At 39.5% G+C, this 20,309-nt stretch overlaps 1 protein-coding gene across 1 annotated transcript in view; it reads left to right on the forward strand.

Moving 5' to 3' along the window:
* The window catches only part of sgms2a (sphingomyelin synthase 2a), a 138,818-nt gene extending 118,864 nt beyond the window's left edge, over nucleotides 1-19,954 (forward strand). Inside the window, exon 6 of the mRNA XM_069925763.1 lies at nucleotides 19,831-19,954. Within this exon, the coding sequence (XP_069781864.1) occupies nucleotides 19,831-19,854 (24 nt within the window). The 3' untranslated portion in view covers nucleotides 19,855-19,954. The remainder of the gene's footprint in view (nucleotides 1-19,830) is intronic.
* Nucleotides 19,955-20,309: the final 355 nt, after the last annotated feature.

Consider the following 20,309-nt stretch of genomic DNA (forward strand, 5'->3'; position numbering starts at 1 on the left):
TTTAATGAAGTTGGACAGCAGTACAGCTTCCTCACACCTCAAATGCCTGTGTTGAAACCTGAACTCTGGTGCTGTCTGTAGAATTTGCACATGCTCCCTGGGTCCTCTAGGTTCCACAGATGTAGATTAGTAGGTTAATCGCCCACTGTCCGATGCCCTTAATGTGTAGATGAATGTGGTATCTCGGGATTGATGAGACTGTAGGGAGAATAAAACAAAATGGGATTAATATAGGATTAGTTTGATTAGGTGGTTGATCATTTATGCAGACAGGCCAATGGTCCTGCTTCTCTGCTGGAGGACTCTACTGAATATATAATTGTTGTGGCTATCCTTCGTAGTCGAGGATGATCGCCTTCATTCTGTTGAACCAAAGAACGAAGACGCTTGTGTGTGCATTTGTTTAACATGTACTTGATGTTGCACTCCAAGAAGCCCACGATACCAACCAATTCCAATGGCATGAAATAACTTCGACCGCCTGTTCCAGTGTTGAGGACTTGGTTGTTTTGTTCTTTGTCAGGGATCTCACCCTCAAACTTACTGCCATGGTTGACCCTACCAGGAGCATAGGTCCAGACGGCATCACTCTTGAGATCACACAAGCTTCTCCACCACGACAAGGTGACAATCCATTACTGAATATATATTTTTATGCTTAAAGAATTTGCATTTAATTATTACATACTCAAATCCAAAGACATTCAGAACCATCTGAAAGCATCTGGACTGAGGTGCAGTATATGCAAAGCAATTTAAACAATTAAAATTAACAGATTACCACATAGGACAACACAACTAGTAATAGTTCCCTTGAGCTTCATGGGAGGAACTAGTCATCAATAAACAAAAAAAAATCCTTTCAAATCTTGTTCAATTAAATTATCATAGGTTGAGCCCAATGTGCCAGTCTGGATTAGAAAAGTCCAATAATAATGAGTCCCTGCTAATTATCTCTTCTATTATAGGAAAATTATCACTACATTAATCTGTCAAAAACAAAAGCATGCAATCAGCTCATCAAGCATGACCTGTATTTAATTAGACAATCATTTGCATCACAATTCATACATTACCATTGGTTTCATAATAGCCTAAACTAATAAAAACTGATGAGTCTGATTGAAAATCAGTCAGTCATAACTTTTATATCCTAATTGCACCTCATGTCAGGAGAAATAACACACAATATTCAGCATGTTTTAGACCTTCAGATTATTCCAATGTATTCACCCATAAATTAAGCAAGAAAAATCTGCAGATGTTGAGGTCTAGTGCAATACACAAAAGTCCTGGGAAAACTCAGCAGGTCATATAGCATCCATAGGAAGTAAAAAGCAATCTATGTTTCAGATTTGGACCCTTTGTCAGTAGCACATGAGCAGGAACTTCAATTATTATTCTGTAATTTTGCATTTAAATATCAGTTAATATAAAATTTAGTCAGTCTTTCCCTAATTGTTTCTGTTGAGTAATGAGGGAATAATTTTCCACCAGAATAAAAATATTGGGGGTATGGCCAGGCAAAGGATCTAGACAGCTGTGATTTGGATGAGATCTCCGTGAAGAGTACTAGCACAAAAAAGCCAAAGCAGCTGAGAACAAAGATTGAAGTAGTTTCTTTTCAACCAGGAACATTGGGTGAAAGTCTGAAAGGGAATGGTGCAAAAATGGCAACAGGACCGGCAGTCAGGTCAAGAATTAAGCATCATCCTGGAAAAAAAATGGAGTAACCATTTCATAAGTGTTGAGAGATATGACGGAAAAAATGATCAAAATAAAAGAGATTGTTGAAGACTTGATGGAGAGAATAGGTCGAGCACTGTCTGAATTGATGAAAAGGCATGAGAAACTCAAGGCTTTGGGGAAAAAAAGCTAAAGAATTGGAGCCAGATAAACAAAGACTGCTTGACAAAATTGACCATATGGAGAACTTTAGTCAATGAAACAATGTCTGAATTATTGGACTAAAGGATGGAATTGAGGGAAGAGACCCGGTGAACTTTTTTCAAAAATGGATCCCACAAGTGTTGGGAGAAGACAAGTTTGGAGAAAAACTGCATATTGAGAAAGGTCACCAAACACTCGGGCCTAGGAGAGCTGGTGATCAGAGACCAAAGCCAGTTTTGGTGACACTTTTAAGCTACTGAGAACAGGAGATAATTCTGGGAGCAGCATATGATTACGACAAGTCTGAGGTTGATCATGAAAAGGTAATACCTTTTTCAAGATTTTAGCCTGACCTTGATTAAACAGAGAAAAGAATTTGAAGATGTAAAAAGACAACTACATGTAAAAATTTGAAATACTCAACGATCCATACCACAATTTTGATGGTTGAAGTTACGGAAGGGAACGGATGATTTTTCAAGAACAAGAATGAGGTGGAAAATTTTCTACGAAGTTTTATAAAGAAAAAAAAATCAAGGTTTCTGCAGAAGATAATGAAAATATTTATAATGGAATGAAGTAAAAGTAGTTAAAGTTTTTTTTTAATTTTTACAAAACTGTTTTCTATTTATTGTTTAAAAGTAAAATGTATAGAAATGCTCACAGAGAGCTCAGTAAGGGGGAAAAATCTGGGAAAAGTAGCAGTAGGGTGGAGACTCAGGTCTAAGGGGGAAAATGGCCCCTGGAAAGGAGTATTAAAAAAAGATGGCACCAAAGGGAGGGGTTCTTCTTCCTCGAGAGATTCCGTAGGCTTTATCACAGGCTTTCAGGGCTCTGCATATATGTCACCGTGGGGGCAGGGATATTGTGTATTTTTCTTAAAGGGGAAGGATCACTTTATTATTTAAAGAGTCAGAGATTTTACAGTTAAAAAAATATTGTTTTTAAGATGAATATGGATAAAAAACTAAAATTTATTAGTTTTAATGGAATTAATGGAACAATGAAGAGAAAATAGGTCTTGGCATACCTAAAAAAACACATCTTACCAAATTGGAACATGCAAAATTAAAAAGAGGTTGATTGGGACAAGTAATATTGTCTTCATTTAGAGTAAAAGCAAGAGGTGCAGTGATTTTAATTATTAAAAATATACCAATAATAAAAGAAGAGACTTTAACTGATCAAGCTGGGAGATTTTTAATGGCATACTCCAAAATTTATGCAGAATTATGGACTTTTATGAACATCTATGCCCTAAATTATAATGATGAAGCGTTTATGAAGGATATATTTTTTAAAACCACAGGGGGAAGACAAAATATATTGATTGGAGTTTTCAGTTTCTGTTCAGATCCAATATTAGATAAATCTGCAAAAACAGTAACAAGGGTGAAAGCTACAAAAAATGACATTGTCATTTATAAAGGATTTAAATTTAATTGATACATGGAGGCAGCTCAACCCCTTAGAAAGAGACTATTCATTCGACACAAGGGTACATAATTTACATACAAGGATTAATTTATTTTTTATGTCTGCCCAGCTACAAAGTAGAGTGGTAAAAAGAGTATTTGGCAAAACATATCAGATCACTCACCATTAATGTTAACTATTATGGTAATGGAAAAGCAAAAAAGTATGTATAGATGGCGCCTTAATGCTATATTATTGAAGAAGAAGGACTTACGTGAATTTAAAAAGAGACAGATAGAAATATTTTGTAAAAACATCTTCCTTTCACTGACAACAGCTATTGAACCTCTGGCAGAGATTATAAGAGGAGATCCCAATTGGCAATCCAACTCATTGGGTCAAGAGAAAGAAGGGTGGAGATGGGTAGCCTAGTCACTGCGACAGCAGCCCAGCACGTAGAACCCCGGAGGCCAGATTTTTCCCCCTTACTGAGCTCTCTGGAGGCCAGCGAAGGCTGGCAGTCGCCGTTGACCCAAATATTGGTGGGTCCCACCCAGAACAGCCCAGAGCAAATACCAGCCCAGTATGCCATGCCGATGCAGTCCATGAGAGAAAGAAGACCACCCAAGTGCTTTAAGGACTATGTTCTATCATTATCATTATTATTATTATTATTAAGTTCCTTTCCATATTATAATCACTCATTACATGTATTCTAATTTGCAATAGTAGTCATGGGCCTGATGTAGTAATGGTAGTTAGAGGGAGCCCATTCAATATTTATGTCACTGAGGGCAGCATGAAGACACACTTATCCTGTTGTAGTCATACGTTGGCCTGTTGTAGTCTGTGTATGACATTTTCAAGGTTTTATAAGTGTTCTCTGTCGTTTTGGCCCGTGATGATGATATCATCAAGGTAACATTCCACTGGTATTCCGTGTAGTAATTTGTCCCTTGTATTGATTGTGACATATTGTCTTGATTCTTTATCCAACTCTATTTGTTGATATGCCTGTGACAAATCCAATTTTGTGAACTTTTGCCCTCCATTTAGTGCTTGGAATAGTTCTTCTGCTTTGGGCATGAGGGGTTCTGATACTTTTAGTATCTGATTTATCGCGACTTTGTAATCGCTGCAAATGCGAATTTCACCATTTGCTTTCTGTACAGGTACAATGGGCGCTGCCCAATCACTATATTCTATTGGTTCTAATATGCCTTCATCTTTTAATCTATTTAACTCAGCTTCAATTTTTCCTTTCATTGCAAATGGGATTGTTCTGGCTTTGATTAACTTTGGTTCCACATTCTCTTTTAATTGCAGTTTGTCTTGAACCCTTTTGATCTTTCCCAACCCTTGTTGGAAGAACACGGCATGGTCAATAAACAATAGACAAAAGACAATAGGTGCTGGTGCAGGCCAATTGGCCCATCAAGCCAGCACCGCCATTTATCGGATCATGTCCGATCTTTCTTTTTCAACAACTAATCCCAGCCTTATCCCCATAACCCTTAACTCCTCTGCCCACAGGAGCCTTATCCAACTCTTTCTAAAATCTATCCAGTGAATCCTCCCCCACCAACCTCTGTGGCATTGCATTCCACAGATCCACAAATGACTTACTTAGTTTCTCTCTGTTGTTTTTTAAAGGCTTCCCAATCCTCTAACCTCCCACTCTGCTTTGCCATCTTATACTTATTTATTTTGGACCTGATACTGCACTTGATTTCCTTTGTCAATCATGGCCACCATTTGCTCTTTGTAAAGCCTTTCCTCCACTTTGGAATGTCTATAAATACCTGCCATTTTTGTCCAGTTATTCTCCCAGCTAGAATGTCCTTCCATTTTATTTTGGCTAGCTCCTCCCTCATAGCTATATAATCATCCTTATTCAGCTGTAGCACTAATGTTTCCGACTTCCTTCTCTTCTCCCTTTCCATTTGCAGATTAAAAGTAATCATACTATGGTCACTATTACCTAATAGCACCTCTACCTCAAGATCCCTTATTAACTCCACTTCATTGCACAGTATGAAATCCAGAATCGACTTCCCCCTGGTAGGTTCCATCACAAGCTGCTCCAAGAATATATCTCGGAGACATTCTATAAACTCACTCTCTAGTTTTCCCACACCTACTTGATTTTCCCAGTTCACTTGCAAGTTGAAGTCGCCCATATCTACTGTATCACTACCACTCTGACATGCTATTCTTAATTCTTTATTTATACTGATTCCCACATCTGAGCCACTGTTCGGAGGTCTGTATATGACCCCCATTATTGTTCTTTTGCCTTTGCAATTTCTCAACTCTATCCAAACTGACTCTTTCCTTTCCAGTGCCTGAATTTCATTCTTCACTAACAGAGCCACCCCACCTCCTCTACCTAACTCTCTGTCTTTTCGATAGGACGTATACCCTGGAACATTAATTTCCCAATCCTGTCCCTCCTGCAGCCATGTCTCTGTTACTCTGATAACATTATATCCTCTGATGTCCATTTGCACCTCAAGCTCATCCATTTTATTCCTTATACTCCGTGCATTCATATACAATACCTTGAAACTGTACCACCCTGCTCTCTCCAATTTGCTGCCTGACACCCTCTCTAAAACTCCCACAATGGAAGTACTGTTGGCGGAAAACCTCCCGATTAGAAGGTCTTGTTGGCCCATATCCAAATTTTTGTCTCCCATTTCCCAGCTGCAGGAAGTTCTGTAAGCGATCTCAAGAGTTACTTCATCGTCTCTTGCCAGTAATTTTTGCTTTGCTTGGCAATCTGCCAACCTATCCCCACTCTATCTTGAAGTGTTTGGGTCAGAAACTGCTTGAAGTGACGGTGCTTGGACAGTTTATGCAATGCTGTCAGGTGTTCACTTACTGCCTCCCCTGGTATTTGTTTCCTTTCATAAAATCATTCCCTTTCTGCCATAACCAGTGGTCTGAGGCTTAAGTGGTTCCCGTGTTGTGCATAACTCAGTGCATGTCTTGGTCCCTGGGTCCTTTGGGGACAGTAAAGTTTTCAGGAGATCAAATGTTTTGCTGCCGATTATAATGAGGAATAAGGCATGTTTTTGGTTTACTTGGGCTTCATTAATATTATGGGTTACTCAGTAGTGGTTAAACCGTTCTACACAATTGCCCCAACTTTCATCTGCTTCGTTGAATTCTCCAAACTTTCCCTCTGCCATCTTGGTGCACTTTCGCTTTGATCTTTTGGTGGGAGCTCGTGGAGCTCGTTAGGTAGTCACCTTTTACCTTCATCCTTTTGTTTCCTTCCCCGACTGGTGTACAGAGCACGTGTAGGTTTTGTTTCATTCCTTGTCGCCACTGTTGAATATGCACTTACACAATTAGGACTCGGTGACGTGGTGCTTTCTCATTCTTTAATACCATCAGACTAACATGGCTACTGACATACAGGGATATATATCTGGAGGGGTAACATCATCACGTGGGTGTCATGATAAGATAGCAGGGCGGGCTTATACACAACAATCGGGATATAAAATAAATATGGATCAAAGTGAGATAATGCCATTAAAAAACTTTGATTATGAAAGATACCAAAAAGGTAGTAGATTTAAATGGAAGCAGGATGGAATTAAATACTTAGGAATAATGACAAATAATAATTTACAGAACTTATATAAGCTTAATTATACCCCTCTATTAGAAAAAAAATAGAAAAATATTTACAGAAATGGAAAGATCTGCCAATTACATTAATAAGAGTAAATTGTATAAAAATCCAAAGACTACAGTATCTCTTCCAATTGTTGCCTATTGCACTAACTATAAATATATTTAAGTTATTACACACATTGTTTTATACAATTCCTATGGAATAACAAAGTACCAAAAATTACACTGGTAAAGTTAACATGGGATAATAAACTGGGAGGACTTAGACTCCCAGATTTTGAAAAGTATTATCTATCAGCACAAACAAGATTTCTATCATCTTCCTTTGAGAAAACAGCCCCTTTTCATCGATTCGAATAGGACTGAATTCAATAAAGCAGGAGACAATGAAGGACTTTATTTATAAGTGGAATATTAAGTCAATAACAAAGAAAAACAGATAATCATATATTAATACATATGATTAGAATATGGCAAGAGATAAATGAATGTATCGGGAAAAAAGCAGGTATATCACTGAAGACACCATTATGTAAAAAATGTACGACTGCCTAGGAATCTGGGTAAAATATTGAATTCATGGTATGACAAAGGAATAAGATTGTTATATGGAAAGATCTCTTATGTCTTTTTAACAATTAAGAAATAAGTACGGAGAAGCTAATGGGTCATTCTTTTACTTTCTCCAGTTAAGATCGTTCTAAAGCGAAAGATGGGGACCAAACTTGGTCTCACCTGAAAATTAGTGAGATGGAACAAATGATTTGGCTGGAGAACACATCTACATTTATATCTAAAATGTACTTTGCTCTCCAAAATGAAAGTGCAAAACCAGGTATACAGAGCTCAAGAGAGATGGGAGTTGGATTTAGGAGTTGCAATAATGGAAAGATGCTGGCTTGATTGGTGTTTGGATAGCATGATGTCAATTAGAAATACAAGATACAGATCAGTACAATATAATTTTTTTTACACCAATTATACCTCATACCTCAGAAATTACATAAATCAAACTTGGAAATATTGGAGATTTTTTTAGATGTGGACTAGAAATAGGAATGTGTGTGAAGGTGAGACCTTTTTGGAAGGATAATACTGAAATACTAAGAAGGATAACAGGGGTGGTCTTTGCGGATGACCCTGAGCTTTATCTTTTGGACAATTTTATTGAAATAAGTAACAAACTAACTAAATTCGAAATTTAATTTGTTAAAATAGCTTTAGCTGTGGCTAAGAAATGTACTGCAATTACTTGAAAATCCGATAACACGATGGAAGACAGAGATGAACAGTTGTATTCCTATGGAAAAAAAACCACCTAATTTAAAGAATGCATATGATATTTATAAAAATATGGCACCCATATTTGGAATATTTGGGGGACAAAATATAAATAAAAAAGATAAAAGATGTATTATTATAAAGATATACCATATATTTCCATATAACCACTTACAGCACAGAACAGGCCAGTTCGGCCCCACTAGTCCATGCCGTAACAAATTCCCACCCTCCTAGTCCCACTGACCAGCACCCGGTCAATACCCCTCCAGAACTCTCCTCTCCATGTAACTATCCAGTCTATCCTTAAATGTAACCAATGATCCCGCCTCAACCACATATTCCGGAACCTCATTCCACAACCCTACCACCCTTTGCGTGAAGAAATTTCCCCTCATGTTCCCCTTATAATTTTCCCCCTTCAATCTTAAACCATGCCCTCTAGTTTGAATCTGCCCCACTCTTTATTGAAAAAGCCTATCCACATTTACTCTGTCTGTCCCTTTTAAAATCTTAAACACCTCTATCAAATCCCCCCTCAATCTTCTATGCTCCAGAGAAAAAAGCCCTAGTCTGCACAACCTTTCCCTGTAACTCAAACCTTGAAATCCTGTCAACATTCTCGTGAACCTTCTCTGCACTCTCTCTATTTTGTTTATATCTTTCCTATAATTTTGGTGACCAAAACTGTACACAGTACTCCAAATTTGGCCTCACCAATGCCTTGTACAATTTCATCATAACCTCCCTACTCTTGAATTCAATACTCCGATTTATGAAGGCCAACATTCCAAATGCCTTCTTCACGCACCATCTACCTGAGTATCAGCCTTGAGGGTACTATTTACCATCACTCCTAAATCCCTTTGTTGCTCTGCACATCTCAATAGCCTACCATTTAATGCATATGACCTATTTAGATTTGCCTTTCCAAAATGTAACACCTCACACTTATCTGTATTAAATTCCATCAGCCATTTCTCAGCCCACACCTCCAGCCTTCCTAAATCACCTTTTAATCTACGGTAATCTTCCTCACTGTCCACAACACCACCAATCTTTGTATCATCTGAAAACTTGCTTATCCAATTCTCCACCCCTACTTCCAGATCGTTAATATATATAACAAACAATAGTGGACCGAGGACCGATCCCTGAGGAACTCCACTAGTCACCGGCCTCCAATTGGACAAACAATTTTCTACCACTACTCTCTGACACCTCCCATCCAACCATTGCTGAATCCATTCCACTACCTCATCATTTATACCTAATGCCTCCACCTTTTTTCCTAACCTCCTGTGGTGAACTTTGTCAAAAGCTTTACTAAAGTCTAAATAGACAACATCCACAGCTTTCCCTTCATCAACCTTTTTTGTAACCCCCTTGAAAAATTCAATCAGGTTTGTCAAGCATGATCTACCCCTGACAAAACCATGCGATTACTCCCTATCAATCTCTGTACCTCCAAATATTTGTAAATACCATCCCTCAGAACACTTTCCATCAACTTGCCCACCACAGACGTCAGACACACGGGCCTATAATTCCCAGGTTTACATTTGGACCCTTTCTTAAACAGCGGAACCACATGTGCAACCCTCCAATCCTTTGGCACTAACCCCGTGGCTAGTGACATCCTAAATATCTCTGTTAATGGCCCCATTATCTGTCCACAAGCCTCCCTGAGTGTCCTTGGGAATATTTTGTCCGGTCCCGGAGATTTATCCACCTTTATCTTTTTCAACACAGCCATCACTACCTCCTCGGTTATCCTTATATGCTTCATGACCTCCCCACTATTTTTCTTTACTTCAACTGGTTCAATATTTTTTTCCCTAGTGAATACTGAGGCAAAGAAATCATTCAAAATTTCCCCCATTTCCTCTGACTTCTCACTCAGCCTACCCTCACTATCTACAAGGGACGGTTATCTAGACCAATATGTCGAAGAACCAACTCAGGAGCAGGCCATTTTAGATTGGGTATTATGCAATGATAAGGGGCTAATCAACAATCTTGTTGTACGAGGCCCTTTGGGTAGGAGAGATCACAATATGATCGAATTCTCACTTGTCATGGAGAGTGATGAAATTAAAACCGAGACTAAGGTCCTGAATTTAAATAAAGGGAATTATGATGGTGTGAGGCGGGAGTTGAGTAAGATTGATTGGGTGGTATTTATGGGGGAGTTGACTGTGGATAGACAATGGAAAGCATTCACAGATCTAATGGAGAAATTGCAAAAATTGTTTATACCGGTTTGGCATAAAAATAAACCAAAAAAGGTGACTCAACCGTAGATAACAAGGGAAATTAGAGACAGCATTAAGTCCAAAGAGAGAGCATGTCAATTGGCCAAAAAAAGTACCACAACCGAAGACTGGGAGCAGTTCAAGATGCACCAAAGGAGGACAAAGGGATTAATCAAGAGAGCAAAAATAAATTACGAAAGTAAGCTTGCGGCAAATATAGAAACCGACTGCAAAAGCTTTTATAAATATGTCAAGAGGAAAAGATTGGTGAAATCCAGAGTAGGTCCTTTGCAGTCAGAATCAGGGGAATATATAATGGGGAATAAGGAAATGGCAGACCAATTAAATTCTTACTTTAGTTCTGTTTTTACAAGAGAGGATACAAATAACCTCCCAAGGATGTTGGGAAACAGAGACTAATGCAAGGGAGGAACCGAAAGAAATCAGTATCTCTAAGGACATGGTCTTGGGGAAATTGATGGGATTGAAGGCAGATAAATCCCAAGGGCCTGATAATCTACATCCTAGGGTACTTAAGGAAGTGACCATTCAGATAGCAGATGCTTTAAGAATTATTTTCCAGAACTCGGTAGACTCGGGATCAGTACCTATGGATTGGAGGGTAGCTAATGTTACCCCACTATTTAAAAAGGGGGGTAGAGAAAAAGCGGGGAATTATCGGCCGGTGAGCCTTACATCAGTAGTGGGCAAAATGATGGAATCCATTATTAAGGATGTAATAGTGGAGCATATGACTAGCAGAGAAGGGATCGGACAGAGTCAACATGGATTTACAAAAGGTAAATCATGCTTGACAAATCTATTGGAATTCTTTGAGATGGTGACAGGTAAAATAGATGGGGGAGAGCCAGTGGATGTGGTGTACCTGGACTTCCAAAAGGCCTTCGATAAGGTCCCGCATAAACGACTGGCTTCCAAAATCAAGGCTCATTGGATTGGGGGCAAAGTATTGATGTGGATTGAGAACTGGCTGGCAGGTAGAAGACAGAGAGTTGGGATAAATGGCTCGTTTTCTGAGTGGCAGGCGGTGACCAGTGGGGTGCCACAGGGATCTGTACTGGGACCCCAGCTGTTCACAATTTACATTAATGATCTGGATGAGGGGATTGGATGTAATATCTCCAAATTTGCAGAAGACACTAAGCTAGGAGGGGTTGTGTGCACGGAAGAGGGGGTCAGGAAGCTCCAGTGTGATTTCGATAAATTGAGGGACTGGGCAGATACATGGCAAATGCACTACAATGTGGATAAATGTGAGGTTATCCACTTTGGTAATACAAACCGGAGGGTAGATTACTATTTGAATGGCAATAGATTAAGAGATGGGGAAGTGCAGAGAGACCTAGGGGTACTTGTACACCAGTCTCTGAAGGCGAGCATGCAGGTACAGCAGGCGGTTAAAAAGGCAAATGGTATGTTGGCCTTCATATCAAGAGGGTTTGAGTATAGGAACAAGGATACATTACTGCAGCTGTACAGGGCCTTGGTGAGACCCCACCTGGAGTATCGTGTGCAGTTTTGGTCATCTTATCTAAGGAAGGATGTTCTTGCAATGGAGGGAGTGCAGAGGCGATTCACCAGGATGATACCTGGAATGGCAGGAATGACTTATGAGGAAAGATTGCGCAAATTGGGATTGTACTCCCTGGAGTTTAGAAGATTGAGAGGCGATCTCATAGAGACATATAAAATTCTGGCAGGACTGGACAGAATGGATGCAGATGGGATGTTTCCAATGATGGGAAAATCCAGAACCCGGGGCCATGGTTTGAGGATAATAGGCAAACCATTTAGGACCGAGATGAGGAGGAATTTCTTTACCCAGAGGGTGGTGAATCTGTGGAATTCATTGCCACAGAGAGCAGTCTAGGCAGGTTCATTAAATATATTTAAGAGGGAATTAGATCTATTTCTTCAGTATAAGGGTATTAAAGGTTACGGAGAGAAGGCGGGGACGGGGTACTGAACTTTAAGATCAGCCATGATCTCGTTGAATGGCAGAGCAGGCTCGAAGGGTCAAATGAGCTACTCCTGTTCCTATCTTCTATGTTTCTATGTCCAATTTTATCCCTCACTAATCTTTTACTTTTAATGTACCTATAGAAACCTTTTGGTTTTATTTTTACTCTGTCTGCCAAAGCCTCTTCGTGCCTTTTTTTGGCCTTTCTAATTTCTTTCTTAAGATTCCTTCTACACTCCTTGTAGTCCTCCTTCAAATTCTCAGCTCCTTGCTCTTTATACCGCTTGTACACCTCCCTTTTTCTCCTAACCAAATTTTCAATATTCCTCGAAAACCAAGCCTCCCTATGACTTCCAGCCTTTCCTTTGATCCTCACTGGGACATATCTACTCTGTACCCTCAAAATTTCTTTTTTGAATATCCTCCATTTTTCATTTACATCCTTACCTGAAAATATCCTGTCCCACTCAATACTCCCCAAATCCCATCTTATTCCTTCGAAATTTGTTCTTCTCCAATCCAGAACCTCAACTTTAGGCCCCTCCTTGCTCTTCCCTAAAACTACCCTAAAACTAACAGAGTTATGATCACTCGACCCAATTTGTTCTCCAACAATAATGTCCGATACCTGACCTAGCTCGTTCCCTAATAGGAGATCTAGTATTACACCGTCCCGAGTCGGTTCTTCTACTAATTGATTTAGAAAACAATCTTGAACACATTTAACGAACTCTAGCCCATCCAGACTTCTAACTTTATGGGTATCCCAATCAATGTGAGGGAAGTTAAAATCTCCCATGATCACTACCTTATGATTTTCACACATATACATTATCTCCCTACAAATTTGTTCCTCTAATTTTCTTGGCCCTGTAATACACCCCTATTAGCACCCTCGTGTCTCCTTCACCCCTCAATTCCACCCAAACAGCCTCACTGGACAATCCCTCCAGACCATCCTGCCACCTCACGGCAGTAATGTCCTCCTTAACAAGCAACTCCTCCCGCTTTTTTACCTCTGATCTATCACATCTAAAACAAATGTATCCTGGAATATTAAGTTGCCAGTCCTGCCTCTCCTGTAGCCAGGTCTCACTAATTGCCACAATATCATGACCCCAAGTATATGTCCATGCTCTAAGCTCATCTACCTTGTTCACTATGCTTCTTGCATTAAAATATATGCATTTCAGAGAATGACCCTCACATATATTCTCTTTTCTACCTTTTACCCTAATCTCCATCCTACCTTTGTTATCACTATTATTCCTATCGAGGTGGCCATGCTCCCTTGACACTACTCTCACACTCTGTTCCCCACCCCCCTGCCAAACTAGTTTAAACCTTCCCCCACAGCTCTAGCAAATCTGCTTACCAGCACATTGGTCCCCCTCCAGTTCAAGTGGAGTCCGTCCCTTTTGTACAGGTCCGACCTTCCCCAGAAGAGATCCCATTGATCCACAAATGTTATCCCTTGCCTCCTTGCACCATCTCTTTAGCCACGCATTCATCCTCCACATCCTCCTATTTCTACCCTCACTAGCGCATGGCACCGGCAGCAACCCAGAGATTACTACCTTGGAGGTCCTGTTTTTTAACTTCCTACCTAATTCCACATAATCCTGTTTCAGGACCTCATCCCCACTTCTAACTAGGTCATTGGTCCCCACATGGACCACGACTTCTGGCTGTTCTCCTTCCCCTTGCAGAATGCTATGAACTCAATCAGAGATATTCCTGTCCCTGGCACCAGGGAGGCAACAGACCAACCTGGATCCCCGATCTCATCCCACAAACCTTCTATCTGTCCTTCTCACTAATGAGTCCCCAACTACAAGTATCCTGTTCTTATCCCTCCTTCCCTTCTGAACCTCAGGGGCAGCCGCTGTGCCAGAGACCTGACCCCCACGACTCGTCCCCATTAGGCTGATCCCCCCCAGCAGTATCCAATGCCGAATACATGTTGCTGAGTGGCACTTCCACAGGGGTACTCTGCACAGGCACTCTCCCTCCTTTCCTCACAGTCACCCAATTCCCTGACTCCTGCCTTCTAGGGGTGACTGTGTCCCTGTAACTTTTTTCTATCACAGCCTCTGCTTCCCTTATGATCCTCAGTTCATCCAATTGCAGCTCAAGCTCCCTATGTCAAGTCTTGAAACACTGAAAAATCTCTCAAAAATGGGGGGAGGGGGTCAATTTATACATCACTTTTAAATTCAACTCAATAAAAACTGCTTGATGTAGATTCGGCTTACAATACAACCCAAAGCACCTCCTCACCACTGACACCTCCACTCCCCGACACTTCCCCATCACCAGGTGCCGCTATAACCCAACCAGACATTCTACCATTGAAGAGACCAAGTCACTACTCTTACCTGGGAGCAGGAGGTCACCGCTTCCGCCGGTCGGCTGAGGTTCCTGCTTCTGCTGGGAGAACGAGGTCGTTGCTTCAGCCCAGTAGGCTGAGGTCGATGCTCCTGCTGGGGGAATGAGGTTGCCATTCCTGCTGAATCTGAAAATGGGGTCCCGACTTATCTGCTGGTTGACTTATATGCCCTGATGGTGAATGGATTTATACTGTGAAGGTGGGGGAGGGGGGGTGGGGGAGAAGAGGTTGTTGTATTTTATTTTGTAAGAAAAAGTTGTATGTATTTATACCTATATATCTTGAAAATAGAAAATTTTGATATGTATATTTATGGGAAAAAAAAACAAAAATAAAACATTCAAAAAACTTTAAAAAGATTGAAAACAAGCAGGCTATCAACATTAATGGAGTCTCAAGACAGTCTTAGAATAGAAAAATGTTAGAACAGAACTTTTTGCATGTTCAGAAGCAACAAAGAACATTTGTACAGAAGTATTTTTGCTCAGAAACAATACAAGACCAAATATTCATGAATATAATTTTGTAGTAATTTTAAATGAGTAGCAACATTTTTCAGCATAAAGATAATTGTTTAAGGTACGACTTCTTTCCATTTCAGAAAGTCATTTTTTATTTGTTGTCAGCTCTTTCAGAAACTCGAAAGGGCACTATATTTTTCAAATGAATTGAAACTTCATGTAGCCTCCTCCACTGACAGGAATTTCATTGTCCACTAAATGACCTCATTGTCCAGCTACATAATGAAAGGCATCCACTAAGTAAGGATAAAAGCTCACCAATGCTGTTTCACTTAAAAGTTCAAAGTTCAAATTTATTGTCACAGTACATACACGATGTCACATACAACCCTGAGATTCCTTTTCCTGTGGTCCAGGCAGAAATTCTACTTATCAGTAGTGCAAAAAAATACTGTACTCAAGAAAAGATAGGTCTGCAAAAGAGAAATGTAAATAAACTGTACAATACAGAAAAGAAAATGAGTCTTTTTTTTGAAAACTTTATTTAAGAAAATCATTAATAGAAAAACAATATACAATCCAGTATAAGTAATAAAAAACATAAACACAAGAAAAAAAAGGAAACAAAAAAATTATACCCCTCCCACCCTCCCACCCCATCAGCCAGCTCTCTGAAGGAGAGCTAAAAAAAAAGGCAAAAATATATAATATTTGAGGTTAATGAGGTTAAAAATCAAAGTACATCTAAATGCATATATTCCAAATACGGTAATTTATATAAAATTACTTATACTGGATTGTACATTGTATAAAAAAAGAATAATTATCATGCAAATTGTATGTAATTTTGTTCCATAACAATACAAGCTTTCAATTCATTATGCCATTGCATTATATTAATCACTGTGTTATCTTTCCATGAACTTGCTACACATTTTTGAGCTACAGACAGTAGTAAACGTACAAATGCAATTTGAAATTTATCCAGCCCTAATCCCTTTAAAGGAACCATGTAATCCATTAAAAAAAAGATGGATCTCATGGTAACTTAACGTTATATAATTTTTCCAAAATTAACCTAATTTTTTACCAAAATGGTTGTACATAAACACAAGACCAAACAGCATGTAAAAAAAGTACCGGTACATACACATCTAAAACAAGAATCTGAGTTACTAAAACCATATTTTTTCAATTTCTCTGGAGTTAAATATAACTGATGTAAAAAATTATAGTTAACCATTCCATACCGTACATTCATCAATTTAGTACCTGTCGTACCTCATATCAGCCCAATAATCTTCAGGAAAAACAAAAACTAAATCATTTTCCCACTTAAGCTTAGACTTCTCCAATTCTGGTTTATCCGTATTGTTTTGTAACACTTGATACATAACAGAATTATATCCCTTTTTTGGTATAGAAGAAATCGAAGATTCAAATTCCATCAATACAGGTAAAGTAATCTCTCTACCATACATGTCTTTCACCAAAGCTCGAAGTTGATAATAAACAAATAAAGAATTTTCAGCAATATCAAAAAGTTTCCTCAATTGATTAAAGGAAAGAAACTGTCCTTCTACAAAACAATCCTGCAATGTCTTTATACCCTTAAAATCCTAACTCTTTAAATAATTACTTCCAAGTAAATTTATATAATGCTAGATGGGGAGAGTTTTGCTTGTGGAGTACTGGGCTGAGTCCACTATCTTTTGCGTGGCTTTCTGCTCAGAGTTATTGGGAGACATCTGCAGAAGTTTGGCACAGTTTTCAAGCCATACCAGACCTCCACAAACTCCTGAGGAAGTAGTAGCACTTAATACTTTCCTCAAGATGATATTCTGATATTTGTGTGGGTCCAGGAAAGGTCTTCTGAGATAGTGACTCCCAGGAATTTAAATTTGTTCTCTCTCTCCATCTCTAATCCTCCAATGATCAGTGGATCGTAAACCTCTGCTTTTCTCCTTCTAAAGTCCAAAGTCCACAATCAGCTCCTTGGTTTTGGTGGCATTGAGTGCAAGGTTGTTGTTAGTGCACTATTCAGCCAAGTTTTCAATCTCCCTCCTGTGCACTGACTCTTGGTCCCTTTTTATACAACCCACAACCGTAGAATTGCCAGCAAATGTATAGATGGTGTTATCGTCATACAGAGCCACAGTCATAGGTGTAAAGCGAGTAGAGCAGGGGGCTGAGAACATGGCCCTGTGGTGCTCCAGTACTAATGGAAAATGTGGAGGAAGTGTTCTTACTAGTCCTTGATCATGGTGGTCTGGAGATGAGGAAATGCAGAATACAATTATACTGTAGGCTTATTGATGCCCGTGTCTTGGAGTTTGCTGATCAGTTTTGAGGGGATCATGGTGTTGAATGCTAAACTATAGTTGATAAGGAGCATCCTGATGTATGCATTTTTGTTGCACAGGTGTTTCAGGGCTATGTATCGAGCCAGTGAGATGACATCTGCTGTAGACCTGTTACAGTGGTAGGCAAATTGGAACAGATCCATGTTGCCACTCAGACAGAAGCTGATATGTTTCAACATCAGACTCACAAAACACATAATCACTAGCCCCTTTTCCACTGGCACCCCTGTTCCAGGAATTAATTGGGAATTTACTGGGACAGGATCCAGTGGAAAAGGAACATTATCCGATCACTGGTGTCAAATGACTTCATTTCATGCCAGGGATTAACCGCCTCTATCTGCAGTGGACAGGCAGCCCCACCACCTGGTGGCGCTGCTGTGCTCTCGATCGGAGGACACACTACCTGCCAATCAAGGTCAAAGACTCATCCCAAACCATCAAGGTGACCCTTGCGATTGGCCCACCTAAATCACCAGGTGCTGCAATTCAGGCAGCATGCCCAGACTCAGCCCTGCCCTTCACCCAATTGGCCTTGGCTGAACCCTGCTGAGCCCCTGCACTTGGCTTCGAGCCATTGGCCACAGCAGCCAATTGGGCCCAGCCTACCCCAAGTAATTGGCCCCCCAATACTGCCGGCAGAACTATAAAAGACCATGTGCCCCTTTGATCTGCCTCTTCTGGACTCCTCATGGGACATAAGTAGCACCTTTCACACTGGGTTAGGGTGAGTCCCGAGGTTAGGTAGCAAAGCCATGCCCATACCAGTTAATGGGTGGGGGCAACTTGATCCTGACTGTTGAATGTGTGTGTTCATGTAATTTCCCCCCAGTCTTTTCAGTTCCTCCCTCGTTATCCAAAGTGTACATTTACCCCTTGTATTGAGTGTGAATGTGTGTATAGATTTGTCTAGCATATTGACCCTGTTGTCCCGTTTGCATCCCCGAAATAAATGTGTGCTTTGTATCTCAAGTTTGGTCTGGTTCATAACCTGTGGGACCTACACGAACTCCAACAACACTACCTCCATAATGAAATTTGGATTTGTCACTCTATTAAGATTGCTGTAATGTTTTGATATTTTCAGTGCAGTGGTTCACAACCTTTTCCACCCCATAAATGTTCCTTTATTTACTAAAGACCACCTATAACAAACTCACTAGACTACCCTTTCCCAGACCGCTGACAGGAGTTTGTGTTTTTCTTGGTGGGAATATATTTTTGAAATTTTTCATTTTCTTTTTGCCAAATTTAAAACTTTGTTTTACATATTACTTGTTAATTGTGTCAATAATATGTCTTTGTCACATCACCATGTACCCTTTAACAAATCCCCCAACCTCTGGTGGATCTGCAAACCACAGGTTGAAAAATATAATGTTATGTCAAGAGTTAAACAAGGAAACCTGCAGATGCTCAGGTGTGTTGCTTTTGGCCCAGTCCTATGACTGCAGAGCGCCACCCATTGACTGTTATCCAGCTAAAATACAACCTCTCCAAGAAATGGGTTTAAATCTTTCTTATTATCTATCTACCAAATTCTATTTTCTCCAATTATATAAAACATTCTAGTCCATTTGATTTATTTTTTCCATGGATAAATTTTGTTCAATATCATTTTCAAATGAATAGCAACACAAAGATAAAATAAGTTTTTTTTTAAAATCAACTATTTCACAGATTTCTATTTGTTAGAATTGTCACTCAAATAAAACTTATTCATAATTCCATCCTGTCTATTTCTTAGTAAAATATACAAGCAGTCTCTTGTCTGAATTTTCTAAGCTACCTTTCCAATTAACAGTTAATTATTTTCATGGAGCGTATAATTAACTCTTCCTGTACTAACTCTCTATAATTCCAGTCACACAAACATCACATCAGTTACCCACTCAAAGGTCTTACAGGAAAGGAGAGAGAGGTATATAATTTTCCAAGACATATCAATGCTGCCACAAAAAACACCAATTTCACACAGTCAAATTACATCATCAAATAATTAGACAACAAAGTTTTATCTACTCCATTCCAACAAATTGCTTATCTCCCAAAACAGCCACCTTTGTGACACCTTGAATTGAAACTAATGAAGAATGCAGTAAAGTTCTGATATTTTAAGCAGTTTTCCTCATTGTTATTCTTTCAGCTTAACTGGGCCTGGAATTCCTAACAACTGCCTTTGCCGGAAATGTTACAATTCAAGAAAAGGACTCTGTCATATTCACGAAGACAATTAGGGATAGGCAATAAATGAAAACACATTTTAAAGGAGCACAATGGAGTGTGTCCTGTCTGGCTCATCATGGTTTGGAATGGTAGCTTTATAGCATCTGAATGGATGTCAATAAAGAGGATAATTAAAATGGCAGAGAAGATCATTGGGGTCTTCCTTTCCTCTATTGATGGCATTTACTGTCAGGGTTGCACAAATAGGCCTCAAGGATTTATTGAGGATCCCTGCTATCCATCACACAATGTCTTTGACCTGCTACCATCAGGGAGGAGGTACAGGAATCTCAAAGACAGGATTGCCCTGCTGGGAAATTGCTTCTTCCCGCAGGCTGTGAGATTGATGAATGGTATCCTGTAGTTTGGGACTCCTATACATAAAACTGAGTAAAATAT

The sequence above is a fragment of the Narcine bancroftii genome, chromosome 3 (genome assembly GCF_036971445.1).
Source record: "Narcine bancroftii isolate sNarBan1 chromosome 3, sNarBan1.hap1, whole genome shotgun sequence".
Taxonomy (NCBI): domain Eukaryota; kingdom Metazoa; phylum Chordata; class Chondrichthyes; order Torpediniformes; family Narcinidae; genus Narcine; species Narcine bancroftii.